The sequence below is a fragment of the Staurois parvus genome, unplaced genomic scaffold (genome assembly GCF_062004578.1).
Source record: "Staurois parvus isolate SC_StPar_1 unplaced genomic scaffold, SC_StPar_1.0 ptg000053l, whole genome shotgun sequence".
NCBI classification, from domain to species: domain Eukaryota; kingdom Metazoa; phylum Chordata; class Amphibia; order Anura; family Ranidae; genus Staurois; species Staurois parvus.
The window spans coordinates 2,217,713-2,232,388 of NW_028317849.1; the positions used below are offsets into that span (position 1 = coordinate 2,217,713).

Genomic DNA, 14,676 nt, shown 5'->3' on the forward strand with positions numbered 1-14,676 from the left:
TTAGAACATTTTTCATAGAACATTCTTCCAGAACCTCTTCATAGAACATTTTGAAAGTTCTTCACAAAACATTCTTCTAGAACATTTTTCATAGAACATTCCGGGACATTTTTAATAGAACATTCTGGATCATTTTTCATAGAACATTCTACTGGAACTTCTTCATAGAACATTCCGAAAAAATGTTCATATAACATTCTACAGGAGCTTTTTCATTTTTCATAGAACATTCTGGAATATCTTGATAGAACATTCTTCTAGAACTTCATAGAACTTCTTTAAAGAACATTTCAGAACATTTTCCATAGAACATTTTTCAAAGAACATTCCAGAAGTTCCTTATAGAACATTCTTCTGGAACATTTTTCATAGAACATTCTTCTGGAACTTCTTCATAGAACATTCTTCTGGAACTTCTTCATAGAACATTCTGGAACGTTTTTCATAGAACATTCAAGAACATTTTTCATAGAACATTCCAGAAGTTCCTTATAGTACATTCCTCTGGAACATTTTTCATAGAACATTTTGGAACATTTTTCATAGAACATTCTTCCACAACTTCTTCATAGAACATTTCGGAACATTATCCACAGAACTTTCCAGAATATTTTTCACAAAACATTCTGGAAGTTCTTGATAGAACATTTTTCATAGAACATTCTTCATAGAACATTCTTGAATTTATTTATAGAACATTCTTCCGGAACATTTTCATAGAACTTTACGGAAGTTCTTCATAGAACATTATGGAACATTTTTCATAGAACATTCTTCTAGAACTTGTTCATAGAACACTTTTATAGAGCTTTCTTGAACATTTTTCATAGAATGTTCCAGAATGTATAGAACATTGTTCTGGAACATTTTCCACAAAACATTCCAGAAGTTCTTGATAGAACATTCCTCCCGAACATTTTTCATACAACTTTTTCATAAAACATTGTGGAACTTTTTTTGTAGAACATTCTGGAAATTCTTTATAGAACATTCTTCGGTAACTTCTTCATAGAACATCCCATAACCCCTGTTGCTCCACAGACATATATAAACAGGGTGCAGATACATATGTAAACCGTGATTGCACCACATGTGTGGCAATCATTTTACCACAAGACCTCTTGGTTAAGTCTAAATTGATGAGCTGGAAAGGCTTTTAGAGTGACACCTATGAAGATTTTTGGGTGGCATAGTTTTTTGCGATGTCACAGGTGCATGGTCTTGGCATGTAAGGTATCTTGATGCAACCTCATCTTTTATATTTTACCACAAAAGTGGGTATTATATGGTGTGTGTTTGCACTAAAATTCATGGTATTATATTTTTTGCTGAAAATTTGCATTTAATAAACAGTTGCACAAATATCAGGCAACATAAAAAATCGCAACTATCTTTTTACTCTACAGGCCCTCTACTTTCAGAAAATATGTGTTCTTGGAATTAAAGAAATTTCATGGCCAAAAATGAAGAATTTTTTCACTTGAGAACAAAGAATTATTATTATTATTATTATACAGTATTTATATAGCGCCAGTTTGCTCAGCGCTGTACATTATAATGGCAGACAGTACAAGACACAGTACAGTAACAATATAATACACGAGAGGTTTGAGGGCCCTGCTCCTTGGAGCTTACAATCTAGGAGGGAGAGGAGAGTGGTACAGGAGGAAATAGCTATGGGGGATGGAGTGGTGGGAAGAGCGGAGGAGATCAGCAAATAAGGTGAGGGTGGGGTAGGCTTCTCTGAAGAGATGGGCTTTCAGGGTGCGCCTGAAGGTGAGGAGGGAAGGTGAGAGTCTTATGGATTGGGGTAGTAAGTTCCAGAGGATGGGGGAAGCTCTGGAGAAGTCCTGGAGATGGGCATGGGAGGAGGAGACCAGGGAACTGGAGAGAAGGAGGTCTTGAGAGGAGCGGAGAGTACGTTTTGGGTGGTAGATGGATATCAGGTCGGTGATGTAGTTTGGGGCAGTGTTATGAACAGCTTTGTTGGTTAATGTTAATATTTTGAATTTTATGCATTAAGCAATCGGAAGCCATTGGAGGGATTGGCAGAGGGTGGTCCCGGATACGGAGCGGTTAGTAAGGTGGATAAGTCTGGCCGCAGAGTTCAGGATAGACTGAAGCGGGGAAAGCCTGTGATGAGGTAAGCCGGTGAGGAGGGAATTACAGTAGTCAAGTCGTGAGATAATAAGGGAGTGAATGAGTTGCTTAGTAGTGTCTGGGGTTAGGAACGGATGTGTTTTGGAGATATTGCGGAGGTGGAGCCTGCATGAATTTGTCAGCGATTGGACCTGGGGCTGGAAAGACAGACTGGAGTATAGAATGACACCTAGTACTTTGGCTTGCGGAGTGGGGCTGATGGTGGCGTTGTTGGTCGTGATGGAGAGGGCAGGGGGGGGCGCGGGCTGGGGGGAAAACCAGGAGCTCGGTTTTGCAAGGTTTAATTTGAGGAAGTGGAATGACATCCAGTCTGATATGTCGTTCAGAAGGCTAGTGATTCCGGCGGAGACTGAAGAGGTGGAGACAATAAAAACAATTGATCTAATGACTGAACTAGTTAAATGCATGTAAGCCCAAATTTGTTAATTGTGACAGCAATCGATATATTTCTGACATTCGCAAACTTTCAGTGCAGGTGTATCTTTCTGGTGCATATGATGTAAACTACAGTGAAGAATTCACCTGCAGTGAATATTCAGTAAGCCTGGGTTCACACTGATGCAGTGCGACATATCACATGTGATTCGCTCTGGAACTGCACCACATTCCTGTGCAAATCACATGTGAATTCTGTGCGTTGTGATTTGAGCCATACATTTTGTATACCAAATTAAAAAAGAAAAAAGCGCCATTTACAAAAAAACCCCAAAGTGTCAGAAGCATGTCCCACCCAAAATAAATTTTGGCAACAATAATCCTAATTAAAAAGGTATGCGCTAATAACAAACTTATACAAAGGTGTATATCATCATCCAAAAAAAATTTAGTGTTTTAAATAAATAATTATAGTGACCAAACATAAATTAGGGTCCAAAAAAATATATATTAGTGTCCAAAAAAATATATATATATAGATCTTCAGTGACTTGAACCAATTGTGAAAAATCCACCACCAAAGGAGATTAAATGAACTCACCAGAGCTAACCGCATCTGCAGCAAAAAGGTGGAGAACCCTTTCTTTGGTCCGCACTAGAATTGAATTGCATGGGTATTTATGCCCAGGGGTGGACTGACAACTCATGGGGCCCCTGGGCAATAGGTGATCATGGGGCCCCTGTGTCCTTGCCCAAACTCAAAAAAGCCTTTGAAAAAGGTGCCAGGGGCATCTCATGGGGCCCCCTACTGACCCCGGGCCCTCGGGCAGTGCCCGAGTTTCCAAATGATCAGTTCTCCCCTGTTCACGCCCATGCGATCTGATTCTGCACATTGCACAGTGTTTGTGAACCAATATCGGGGTGTTATCAACTTAACATACACACCCGCAGGGGTTCACATGAATGGGGTGTGATTGTGATGCGGTGCGGAATTCACACAGAAACCGCTGCGAATTCCGCACAGCATCAGTGTGAACCCAGGCTAAATGTCACATTCAGTGCTTTACAAATATGCCCCATAAAGCGCTTTCCATATAAGCATTTGAACCCTATGTATTTTACACTGGATAATAATGTGAGGATAGTATGCTGTCACTTACCCATGACAGTGGGCTGCAGATAACACCCATCTTGGATCAATAAGCGAGCCTCCACAAGCGAACCCACCAATTTGTAAATATGCCATGTAAGGCCGTGAATGTGGTTCTGCCTCTTGACCTCCAATAATCGTATGGCGGAGCTTCCCTGCATAATACATTGGAAGTTGTCATCACGCAATTTTAGGAAATTTAAGTTCTTTAGTAGTTGGGTTATCGGCACTTCTGACATGCAAATCAATGAGACTGGTTTACTAAAAGGGTTGAGAATCTTTGTTCGTAAATTAAGACAAAATTTCAATTTTCCAATCACAAAAAAGGAAATTGCTGCAAATGTAAAAAGCAAACAAGACTTTTACATGGTTGGTTAATTCTCTTACTTTATGAGTGAAGATTCTCAATCCCTTTTTGACAAGTCAATCAACTTGTATCATTAAAATGAACTTAAATACGTTATTATTTACCTCTTCAATGGAGATACTTTAATGAAGTTTAAGGCTTCATTAACCACTTGCCCTCCAGAGGATTTACCCCCCTTCCTGATCAGACCATTTTTTGCGATATAGTACTGCGTTACTTTAACTGACTATTGCCCGATCATGCAACCCAAATGAAATTTAAATCCTTTTTTCCCCCACAATAGATCTTTCTTTCAGTGGTATTTGATCACCTCTGCGGTTTTTATTTTTTGCGCTATAAACAAAAAAAGACCAATAAGTTTGAAGAAAAAAAAACAATATTTTTTACTTTTTGAGAATTTTTTTTTTTTACATTTTGCTATAAAACAGCTCAAATTTCATCATAAATTTAGGCCAAAATGTATTCTGCTACGTCTTTGCTAAAAAAAATCCCAATACATGTAAATTAATTGGTTTACATGAAAGTTATAGTGTTTGCAAATGGAGGTATATACAGTATACTGGAATTTGTTTTTCTTTTTTTTCACTAGTAATGGCGGTGATCAGTGACTTATAGCGGGACTGACACTGGGAGGAACTGACTTGGTGTCACTAACATCCCCAGTGACACCAATACAGTGATCAGTGCTAATAAAAAACACTGACACTGTACTAATGGCACTGGGCAGGAAGGGATTAACATGTGGGCCGATCAAAGGGTTAACTGTATGCTGTTTTACAGTGTGCTGTGTTTGTGCTTTACACTGTAGGCACACAGCTTTGTATGGCTCTGCTATGCAGAGCCATGCAATGCAGTGTGCAGGAGCTGACAGAAGAGATCTGTATTGTTTATACACAGGTCTCTCCCCTGATGGTAATACTCGGCGATTGCCGGGTGCCGGCGGGGAATCACCGGCAGGAACCCAGTGATTGACAGACACGGCCACGAATGACGGCGGGGGTAGGATCCACCCTACCCAGAACTACAAAATCACGTATATATATATGATTTTGCGCACCTGTGCCACCCTGTATCAGTATTTCTGTTATGATGTGGGGCGGAGGTGGTTAAACTATACTTATACTTAAATGAAATTTAAGGCTTCATTTAGACTTTTTTTTTGGGGGGGGGGCACAAAAATGCGCTGTTGTAAATACTTTTTGGTCACCCCCTCCCATCTTAAGCTGCAATAGGCCACAGATGCGGATGTTCACATGCAGCGACATCGATGCTTCACGGCCACGGCAAAGTTCACCCAATGGTTAGCCACTCACTGAATGCTACACAGTCAAGCAAATGGGGATGCACAGCTAACGTCCCTACAACCATGTGCAATGCATGAGGTTGTGGCACATTTTTCGGCAAAAATGGGGTTAAAACAGGCCATGAGAAGGTGTCATATCTCTCCCTCACCACCTGTCAGTTGTCTTTGCAGCGTGATCCAGAAGCAGACTTCAGAGGAAAGGGAGATTTACATGCAAGTCTAAAGCTACCCTTAGTCTAGGTTAACACCTAAGCGTTTTCCGCAGCTTTTTGCAGAAACTCAGTACAGTCCATTTAACATGATTTCCTACGGGACAGGTTCACATCTCTGCGTTTTCACCTAGTGCGTTTTTTGGAAAGGGTCAAGGACTTTTTTAAATGCAAAACGTTGCATTTTTGGTTGTATAGACTTCATTGGAGATGCTGCAGAAAAGCATATAGTGCATTTTGTATGCATTTTTGATGCGTCTTTGACGCATTTGTGATGCGTTTTTGATGAGGTTTGTGTTTTATTCTGCACAGTACCAAAAAAACGCAAAACACATCAAAAATGTGGCAAAAACACATGTGCAAAAATGCAAGATGCACCACAAAAAGCACTGCAGAGCTGTGAACCTAGCCTAAGTCCTCATGCACACGGGACATTTTTACAGCGGCTGTTTTTGGCTTTTGGCATTTTTTTCTACAGCCAGTAAACTCCCCATGCACACGTAGACTGTAATCAGCATTTTTTGGCTGGAAAAAGAGCCCAAAACTAGCAGAGTTTTTAACTGTAAAAATACTCTAACTCTGAAAAACATGGTAAAACATCACAAAATACGGCAAACTGGAGCTTTTTGACCTTTTTTTAGTGTAAAAAAATGCTTAAAAATGCAAACTCAGAAAAATGCAACAAAACACGGCTAAACGCTAATGCAAAAACGCTTAAAACACTGAAAAACTGACGTTTTTATCCTGACTTTACACAGCTAACACTGCCAGCGTTATTAAAACACCCAGTGTGCTTGGAGCCTAAGAGTTGGCTCTTGCTATGCTAAATCCTCTGATTGTTTGTTTGTCCACTGGTTGTTGAGATCTGTAGACTTTAACCACATGCTGCCCAGCCACTGTATAAATACGGCGGCAGGGCGGCACGGTGGCACGGCTGGGCAAAACCACGTTTGAAAACGTGTGTTTTGAAAACAAGTATGGGGTGCGCGCGAGGCGCACCACCGCCCTACCTGTCCCGCGATCACAGCCACGGATGTCAGTCGCCGGGTCACAGCCGGACATTACCGGCTATGTCCTGGCGATCGGCGGCAATCGCTGACAGGGAGCACAGCTGCAGCAGCTGTGCTTTCTGTCAGTTATCTGACAGCTCCAGGACACGCTGATCGGGACAGAAGAGTTTCTCTCTCCAGATCAGCGGTGTTGCCTGCAGTACACACCCCCGCCCCCTAGTAAAACACTCCCCTCACACAGTTAACCCTTTCCCTGAATAATAAACTTAACCCCTTCCTCTCCAGTGCCATTAATACAGTGTTAGTGTTTTTTTTTTTGCACTGATCACTGTATTGGTGTCACTGGGGATGACAGTGACCCCAAGTCAGTACCTCCCAATGTCAGAATGTCCACCGCAGTCCCGCCATAAGTCGCTGATCGCTTCCATAAGTCACTGATCGCCACCATAAGTTGCTGATCGCCGCCATTATTAGTATAAAAAAAAACTAAAAATCTCAGTATCTTTCTCGCCATTTGTAAACGCTATAACTTTCGCGTAAACCAATTAATTTACACGCATTGGGGTTTTTTTTTAGCAAAGACATGTCGCAGAATGCATTTTGGCAGAAATTTATGACTAAATTTGATTTTTACATTTTTTTTTTACTGGACATGTTTTATAGCAAAAACTCCAAAATACTGTTTTTTTCCTCAAAATTGTCAGCCTTTTTTTTTTATAGCACAAAAAATAAAAACCGAACAGGCGATCAAATACCACCGAAAGAAAGCTCAATTTGTGGGAAAAAAAAGGATGTAAATTTCATTTATGTACCGTATTGCATGACCGCGCAATTGTCCATTAAACTAGCGCAGCGCTGTATAGCAAAAAAATGGCGTAAATTGCAGTATCTATACCATAGTTTGTAGATGCTATAACTTTCACACAAAGCAATCTATATACACTTATTGGGATTTTGTTTACCAAAAACATGTAGCAGAATACATTTTGGCCGAAATTTATAACTAACTTTGAGTTTACTATATATTTTTTATAGCTGAAAGTAAAAAATATTGTTTTTCTTCAAAATTTTTGGCCTTTTTTTGTTTATAGCGTGAAAAATAAAAAGCGCACAGGTGATCAAATACCACCAAAAGAAAGCTCTATTTGTGTGAAAAAAAGGACATAAATTTCGTTTGGGTGCAGCATTGCATGACAACACAATTATCAGTTGAATTAGTGCAGCGCTGAGTAGCAAAAAGAGGCCTGGTCATTAAGGGGGGTAAATCCTCAGGAGCTCAAGTGGTTAATGTACAATAATGTTTAAACATTAGTAATAGTGAAGTGGCGAGCAAGCGACTAGATATGACTATTGCACCACATCCCTTAAAATTGTGAATATTCAATACAGAAGATGGGACTTTCAGGGTGCATGAACATGAATACCAAACATATTAAAAAGTTATATAATTTTAATTTCATATTTTTACTGAAAGTCCCATCTTCTCTATTGAATATTTGCAATTTTTAAATATTGTTTTAATCCATACAATTAATATCCAAATACTTGTGTTATACATATCTGGAAAAATGCTGTTAATATTGACTCCAACATTGGATTTGTTATTTAATGGTTTTCTCTCCTACTCTAAATACAAGCTAGCAAAAGTGAGCTTGTAGCAAGAGAAATATGGGGGCCTCTGCCCACCCTCTCTTAAAATGCTAGATGCCTGGCTGTGTGCAGTTTCAGTGTTTTGAGACACTGGTCTGAAACAAGCATGAGGAGTCATAACACCTAACACCACACCTATGCAGTTTGCGTTTGATCTGTTTCTGCAGTGCGTTTTTGCACATGCGTGTTTGCTGCATTTTTGATGCATTTGCATTTAAAAAAAAATTCTTGCTGCTAGGCAAATTAAAACTCAAAAAGCATCAAAATCGTGGCAAAAATGCACTACATGCTTTTTTTGCAACATTTCCATTGAGGTCTATAGAACCAAAAATGCAACTTTTTGCATTTAAAAAAGTCCCTGACCCTTTCCAAAAAACGCACCGGGTGAAAACGCAGAGATGTGAACGTGTCCCATAGGAAATCATGTTAAATGGACTATAGTGCTCCTCAGCTCACCCCATCAATTTCCTCCTTATTCACTCCCTGGTTGTCTCTCGCCTCGACGACTGCAACTCCCCCTCCTCATTGGCTTACCTTTACATAGTCTATGCCCCCTCCAGTCCATCATGAATACTGCTGCCAGGTTTATCCACCTTACCAACTGTTCAGTGTCTGCTACCCCTCTCTGCCAATCCCTCCACTGGCTTCCACTCGCCCAACGAATGAAATTCAAAATACTAACAACAACTTACAAAGCCATCCACAACTCTGCCTCCAGCTACATCACCATCCTGGTCTCAAAATATCTCAAAAGACCTTCTGCTTTCTAGTTCCCATGTCACCTCCTCCCATGCTCGCCTCCAGGACTTCTCCCGAGCTTCTCCCATCCTATGGAACTCCCTACCCCAATCTGTTCGACTGTCTCCTAATCTATCCATCTTTAGATGATCCCTGAAAACTGTTCTCTTTAACCACCTGCCCTCCTGAGGATTTACCCCCCTTCCTGATCAGGTAATTTTTTGCTTTACGGCGCTGCGTTATTTTATCCTCTTGGTGCCAGCGCCTCCTAGCACTTTAAGGGTTTCAGAAGGCAGGGCGAGGTTTAGAGTCATGTTACACGCCATGATGGCGTGTCACAGCGGTCACATGATCGAGAAAGGTCCCAGTCGAAAGAGGAGATCGGGACCTTTCCATGAGTACCAGACATGCGTGCTGGGAACGCGCAGGGCACGTGCTGTCAGCACATATGTTCTTTTTTAACAGAACGCAAATGTGCAGCGGCTCGGCGTCTAGGCCCAGACGCCGAGAGGCAGCACATTTGCGTTCGGCCAGCATGAAGAGGTTAACTGGCAAATCACTGCATCCAAATGAAATTTACATCCCTTTTTCCCCACTAATTGAGCTTTCTTTCAGTGGTATTTGATTGCCTGTGCGTTTTTTTTTATTTTTTGTGCGCTAAAAAAAAAAGACCAACAATTATGAGAAAATAACAATATTTTTGACTTTTTTTTATTAAACGTGTCCAGTGAAAAAGTTAAAAAATCTAATTTCATCATAAATTTAGGCCACAAATGTATTCTGCTACATGTCTTTCTAAAAAAAAAATCTCAATATGTGTAAACTAATTGGTTTACATGACAGTTAAAGCGTTTACAAATGGCAGTATATATACTTGGATTTTTAAAATTTTTTTTACTAGTAATATACTAGTAATGGCGGTGATCAGCGACTTATAGCGGGACTGCGGGGGACATTCTGACACTGGGGGGAACTGACTTGGTGTCACTGACATCCCCAGTCACACTGCTTTTGATGGCTGTGCTGTGCACAGCTATCCAGAGCATGTGCCCAAGCTGACAGTGAGGAGAACAAAAACAAAACAGTCCTCCTCATCTAAGATCTTCGGAAATCACCAGGGGCTGGCGAGTAATTACCTGGTGATTGAGCCGCGAATATACATACGTGATTTTGCGCACCCGTGCCGCCCTGCAGCAGTATTTCTGCTATAGAGTGGTCGGCAATCAATTAACCTCCCTGGCGGTATTCCCGAGTGTAGCTCGGGGTAAAGTTTCAGTACCACAGAGATCTTTGCCATGAGGTGCCATGTTGAACTTCCAGTGACCAGTATGAGAGAGTGAAATTTAACACATCTGTTCCCCATTCACACCTGAGACCTTGTAACACTAATGAGTCACATGACACCGGGGAGGGAAAATGGCTAAGTGGGCCCAATTTGGACATTTCCACTTAGGGGTGTACTCACTTTTGTTGCCAGCAGTTTAGACATTAATAACTGTGTGTTATTAATGTCTAAACCGTCGATCACCGTGTCCCGACCGGAGACTTCCCTCTGAGACCCGGTGAAGGTCAAAAGAACACTGACAGAGCAGAGGTCTGTGTGTAAACAATACAGCACACAGTTAACCCTTTGATTGCCGCAGATATTAACCCCTTCCTGCCCAGTGTCATTAGTACAGTGTCAGTGTGTTTTTTTTTCTGATCACTTTATTAGTGTCACTGGAGATGTCAGCAGCAGTTAGTCAGTGTCAGTCAGTGTCAGAATGCCCACCGCAGTCCCGCATTACTAGTATAATAAAAATCCCAGTATATATACTGCCATTTGTAGACGCTATAACTTTCACGTAAACCAATTTATTTACATGTATTGGGATTTTTTTTTAGCAAAAACATGGAGCAGAATACATTTTGGCATAAATTAATGACTGAAAATATTGGGTTTTTTTTTTGTAAAATTGTCGGTCTCTCTTTTTTTATAGTGCAAGGAATAAAAAATGCAGAGGTGATCAAAAGCCACCAAAAGGAAGCTATATTTGTGGGAAAAAAGGACATAAATTTCATATATGTACAGCATTGCATGACCGCGTAATTGTCAGTTACATTAACACAGCACCGTAACACAAAAAATGGCCTGATCAGGAAGGGGGGTGGTGTAAATCCTTTTGAGGGCAAATATACCTATGCACACTGGTACTGACTAGTATTCCAGTGTTTCTCCCTCAGTTTCTCTCCCTTACTCAGCTAATGTGACCCCAGTGCTAATGGGCAGGGGATGGGAAAACAAGGATGCTATGCAGGCACTCAACGCCCTCCTTATCACCTGATGATGTCATTGGTTGTTAGGATGCTGACAGCTACAAGGTTGTAAATGAAATGAAAACCTGTGGCTTTGTGTACTAAAAGGCAGGCTTGATCCACCTACTGGCTGGCTTTTTGGGCAATTTGTAGGCATTTTGCCAAGGCACCCTTCAAGATGCCTAAAGGCACCCCAGGGTATCTGGGTACCCTGGTTGAAAAAGACTGCTGTAGAGGAACCCTAGGGTTCCATGGAATGCTGGTTGAGAATCCTTGCTCTAAAGCAGGGGTCTCCAAACTTTCTAAACAAAGGGCCAGTTTAATGTCCTTCAGACTTTAGGAGGGCCAGATTTTGGCTACTGGGACTAGAAAATACCTCAGACTTAGTGATCAGTGGAGGTGAAATAATTACATGCTGCCTGTTGAAAGATTGGTATTATTGGGAAGAATAACCTGAATCGTTGGTGTCAGAAGGAGGAATGGTGCCTCACCAGTGGTGTCAGTGATAAAGTGCCCCATCATTGGTATCAGTGGGAGTAATAGTGCCCCATCTATGGTGTCAGTGGGAGGAATACTGCCTCATCATTGGTGTCAGTGGTAGGTATAGTGCCCCGTCATTAGTATTAGTGGGAGGAATAGTGTCATTGGTGTCAGTGGGAGGAATAGTGCCCCATCTATGGTGTCAGTGGGAGGAACAGTGTCTCATCATTGGTGTCATTGGTAGGTATACTACCGCATCATTGGTATCGGTGGGGGAATAGTGTCCTATTATTGGTATTAGTGGGAGGAATAATCCCCATCATTGGTGTCAGTGGGAGGAATAGTGCCCCACTCCTGATGTCAGTGGGAGGAATAGTGCCCCACTCCTGGTGTTAGTGGAAGGAATAATGCCCCACTCTTGGTGTCAGTGGGAGGAATAGTGCCCCATCATTGGTGTCAGTGGGAGGAGTAGTACCCTATCTATGTATCATTGGGAGAAATGGTGCCCTATCTATGGTGTTAGTGGGAAGAATAGTGCCCCATGTACAGTGTCAGTGGGAGGAATGGTGCCACATCTATGGTGTCAGTGGAAGGAATAGTGTCCCATCTACTGTATCAGTAGGAGGAATGGTGCCACATCTACGGTGTCAGTGGGAGGAATGGTGCCCCATCTACTGTATCAGTGGGAGGAATGGTGCCACATCTACGGTGTCAGTGGGAGGAATATTGCCCCATCTACAGTGTAAGTGGGAGGAATAATGCCCCATCTATAGTGTCAGTGGGAGGAATAGTGTTCCATCTACTGTATCAGTGGGAGGAATGGTGCCACATCTATGGTGTCAGTGGGAGGAATAGTGCCCCATCTACGGTGTAAGTGGGAGGAATGATGCCCCATCTATGGTGTCAGTGGGAGGAATAGTGCCCCATCTATGGTATCAGTGGGGGGAATGGTGCCCCATCTACAGTGTCAGTGTCAGATTGACAGTGCCCTGATCATCAGTGCCGCCTATCAGTGCCCATCAGTGCCACCAGTCAGTGCCCATCAGTGCTGCCTTTCAGTGGCCATCATTGCTGCATATCAGTGCAGCATCACCAGAGCATATTTAAGAACTGTTAAGCCAGAAGAGCTTTCAGACGGCTGGGAGCCAGCATTGGGAGATGAGCCTTTTTTTTTTTCTTTTTTCGGGTAGCGGAGACAGCGGGTATCATGATTGACATTGGATCTATTTTGTTTGGGGTGCGGGGGGGGTGCTCGCTCATCCCTCCCCTTTTCCTGACCTGCCGGGCTGCATGCTCGGATAAGGGTCTGGTATCGCTCTTGGGAGGGACCCAACGCCAATTTTTAAATTTTGGCGTGGGAGTTCCCTTCAAAACCCATACCAGACCTGAAGGGCTTGGTATGAATGGAGGGGGGGCCCAACAATGTTGTTTTATTATTTTTTTAATTACTTTTAATGCCCTTTCTATGTAGTAGAGCTGCAATATGTAGGTGGGGTGTTGTGTGGGTGTGTCTTTGGCTTGAGTGTAGACGGAGACACAGGGAGCCCCATTATCTTTTATTGCCTGGGGGGCCCCATCAGTTGTCAGTCCTCCCTTGAGCATAACCACTTCTGACATTACCATGTCTTTATTTCCCCCAGATTACCTTATATTGCAATCTAGCATCCTTCTCACCTCCTCCCATGCTTACCACCAGGACTTCTCCTGAGCCTCTGCCATCCTATGGAACTCCTTACCCCAGTTTTTGTATTTCCTAGTCTTTCCACTTTTAAACAATCCCTGAAAACCTATCTTTTTAGAGAAGACTATCCTGCCCCACCTAACAACTGTACTTTTTTTTTTCTCCATCAGCTCATCCCCCACGGTTATTACCTTTTGTATCACTTGACCCTCCTTTTTTTTAGACCGCAAGTTCTAACAAGCAGGACCTTCTCATACTTCCTGTATTGAGTTGTATTGTAACTACTGTCTGTCCTCATTTTGTAAACTGCGGTGCAAACTGTCGGCGCTATATAAATCCTGTATAAGAATAATAATATACAGCTATGTAAGCTATGTATTGTGACTTGCATATCTATTACCATAGCAGTGTAACTCCTCTGACCTTGAAAGGCAGATCATATAATGACATACTTGCAGAATTATACTGACTACTTGGACATTAGCTCAATTTTGCAGTTCGGTTTTATTGTTAACACTGGCACGAATGCACTAGGCTAGGTTTACATCTATGCCTTTTCTTAGTACATTTGTAGATCTGCAGAAATGCAGTACATTCAATTTATTATTATTTCCTATGGGTTCAATTCATATCTTTGCACTTTCCTGCAATCCATTTTTTGGAAAGGTGCAGATACTTTTTTACATGCAGAACAGTGTGTTTTTTGGCTCCACAAACTGTCCTTGGCGGACCTTGGCCAGAGCCTGGGGCCAAATGTTCCTTAATTTTGCTGAAGGTAAGCAGTGGCTCATGGGAACCATGGTCTATGAGAAGGCCACATCTATACTTATCGACAACCACACAGAATTTCTGAAGATTTAGGGATCCCTGGATAACCTATAATGACCATTTAAACTCAGACCGTTGTTTACTCCCCATATGATCGTTTGGACAAACATCTAATGTGCTATGTAATGGGATAGAGCCTCCACACCCCCTTTTCTTCCTATCTGCCGCCCGCCGTGGATTTTGGGTGATATTCTGCTCACTCCCCTCTTCTCTCTCACTCTTCACCCTCGTCTAGGGTTCTGGAATACCCTACTCCTACTGCCCCCATCGAGGCATAGACCTTCATAAGTAGTAGAATCAGGGCAGCTTCTCCCAGTCCGCAGTCGAATATGTGCAGTAACTTGTGCCCAGGGGCAGACTGACCATTTGGAAACTTGGGCACTGCCCGAGGGCCCGGCGTCAGTAGGGGGCCCCATGATATGCCCCTGGT

At 42.2% G+C, this 14,676-nt stretch overlaps 1 protein-coding gene across 1 annotated transcript in view; it reads right to left on the bottom strand.

The window, feature by feature from the left end:
* LOC149470068 (mast cell protease 1A-like) overlaps window positions 1-14,676 on the bottom strand; it is a 54,140-nt gene that overhangs the window by 37,834 nt on the left and 1,630 nt on the right. Inside the window, exon 2 of the mRNA XM_089667143.1 lies at window positions 3,696-3,840. Coding sequence (XP_089523269.1) covers window positions 3,696-3,840 — 145 coding nt within the window. The remainder of the gene's footprint in view (window positions 1-3,695; window positions 3,841-14,676) is intronic.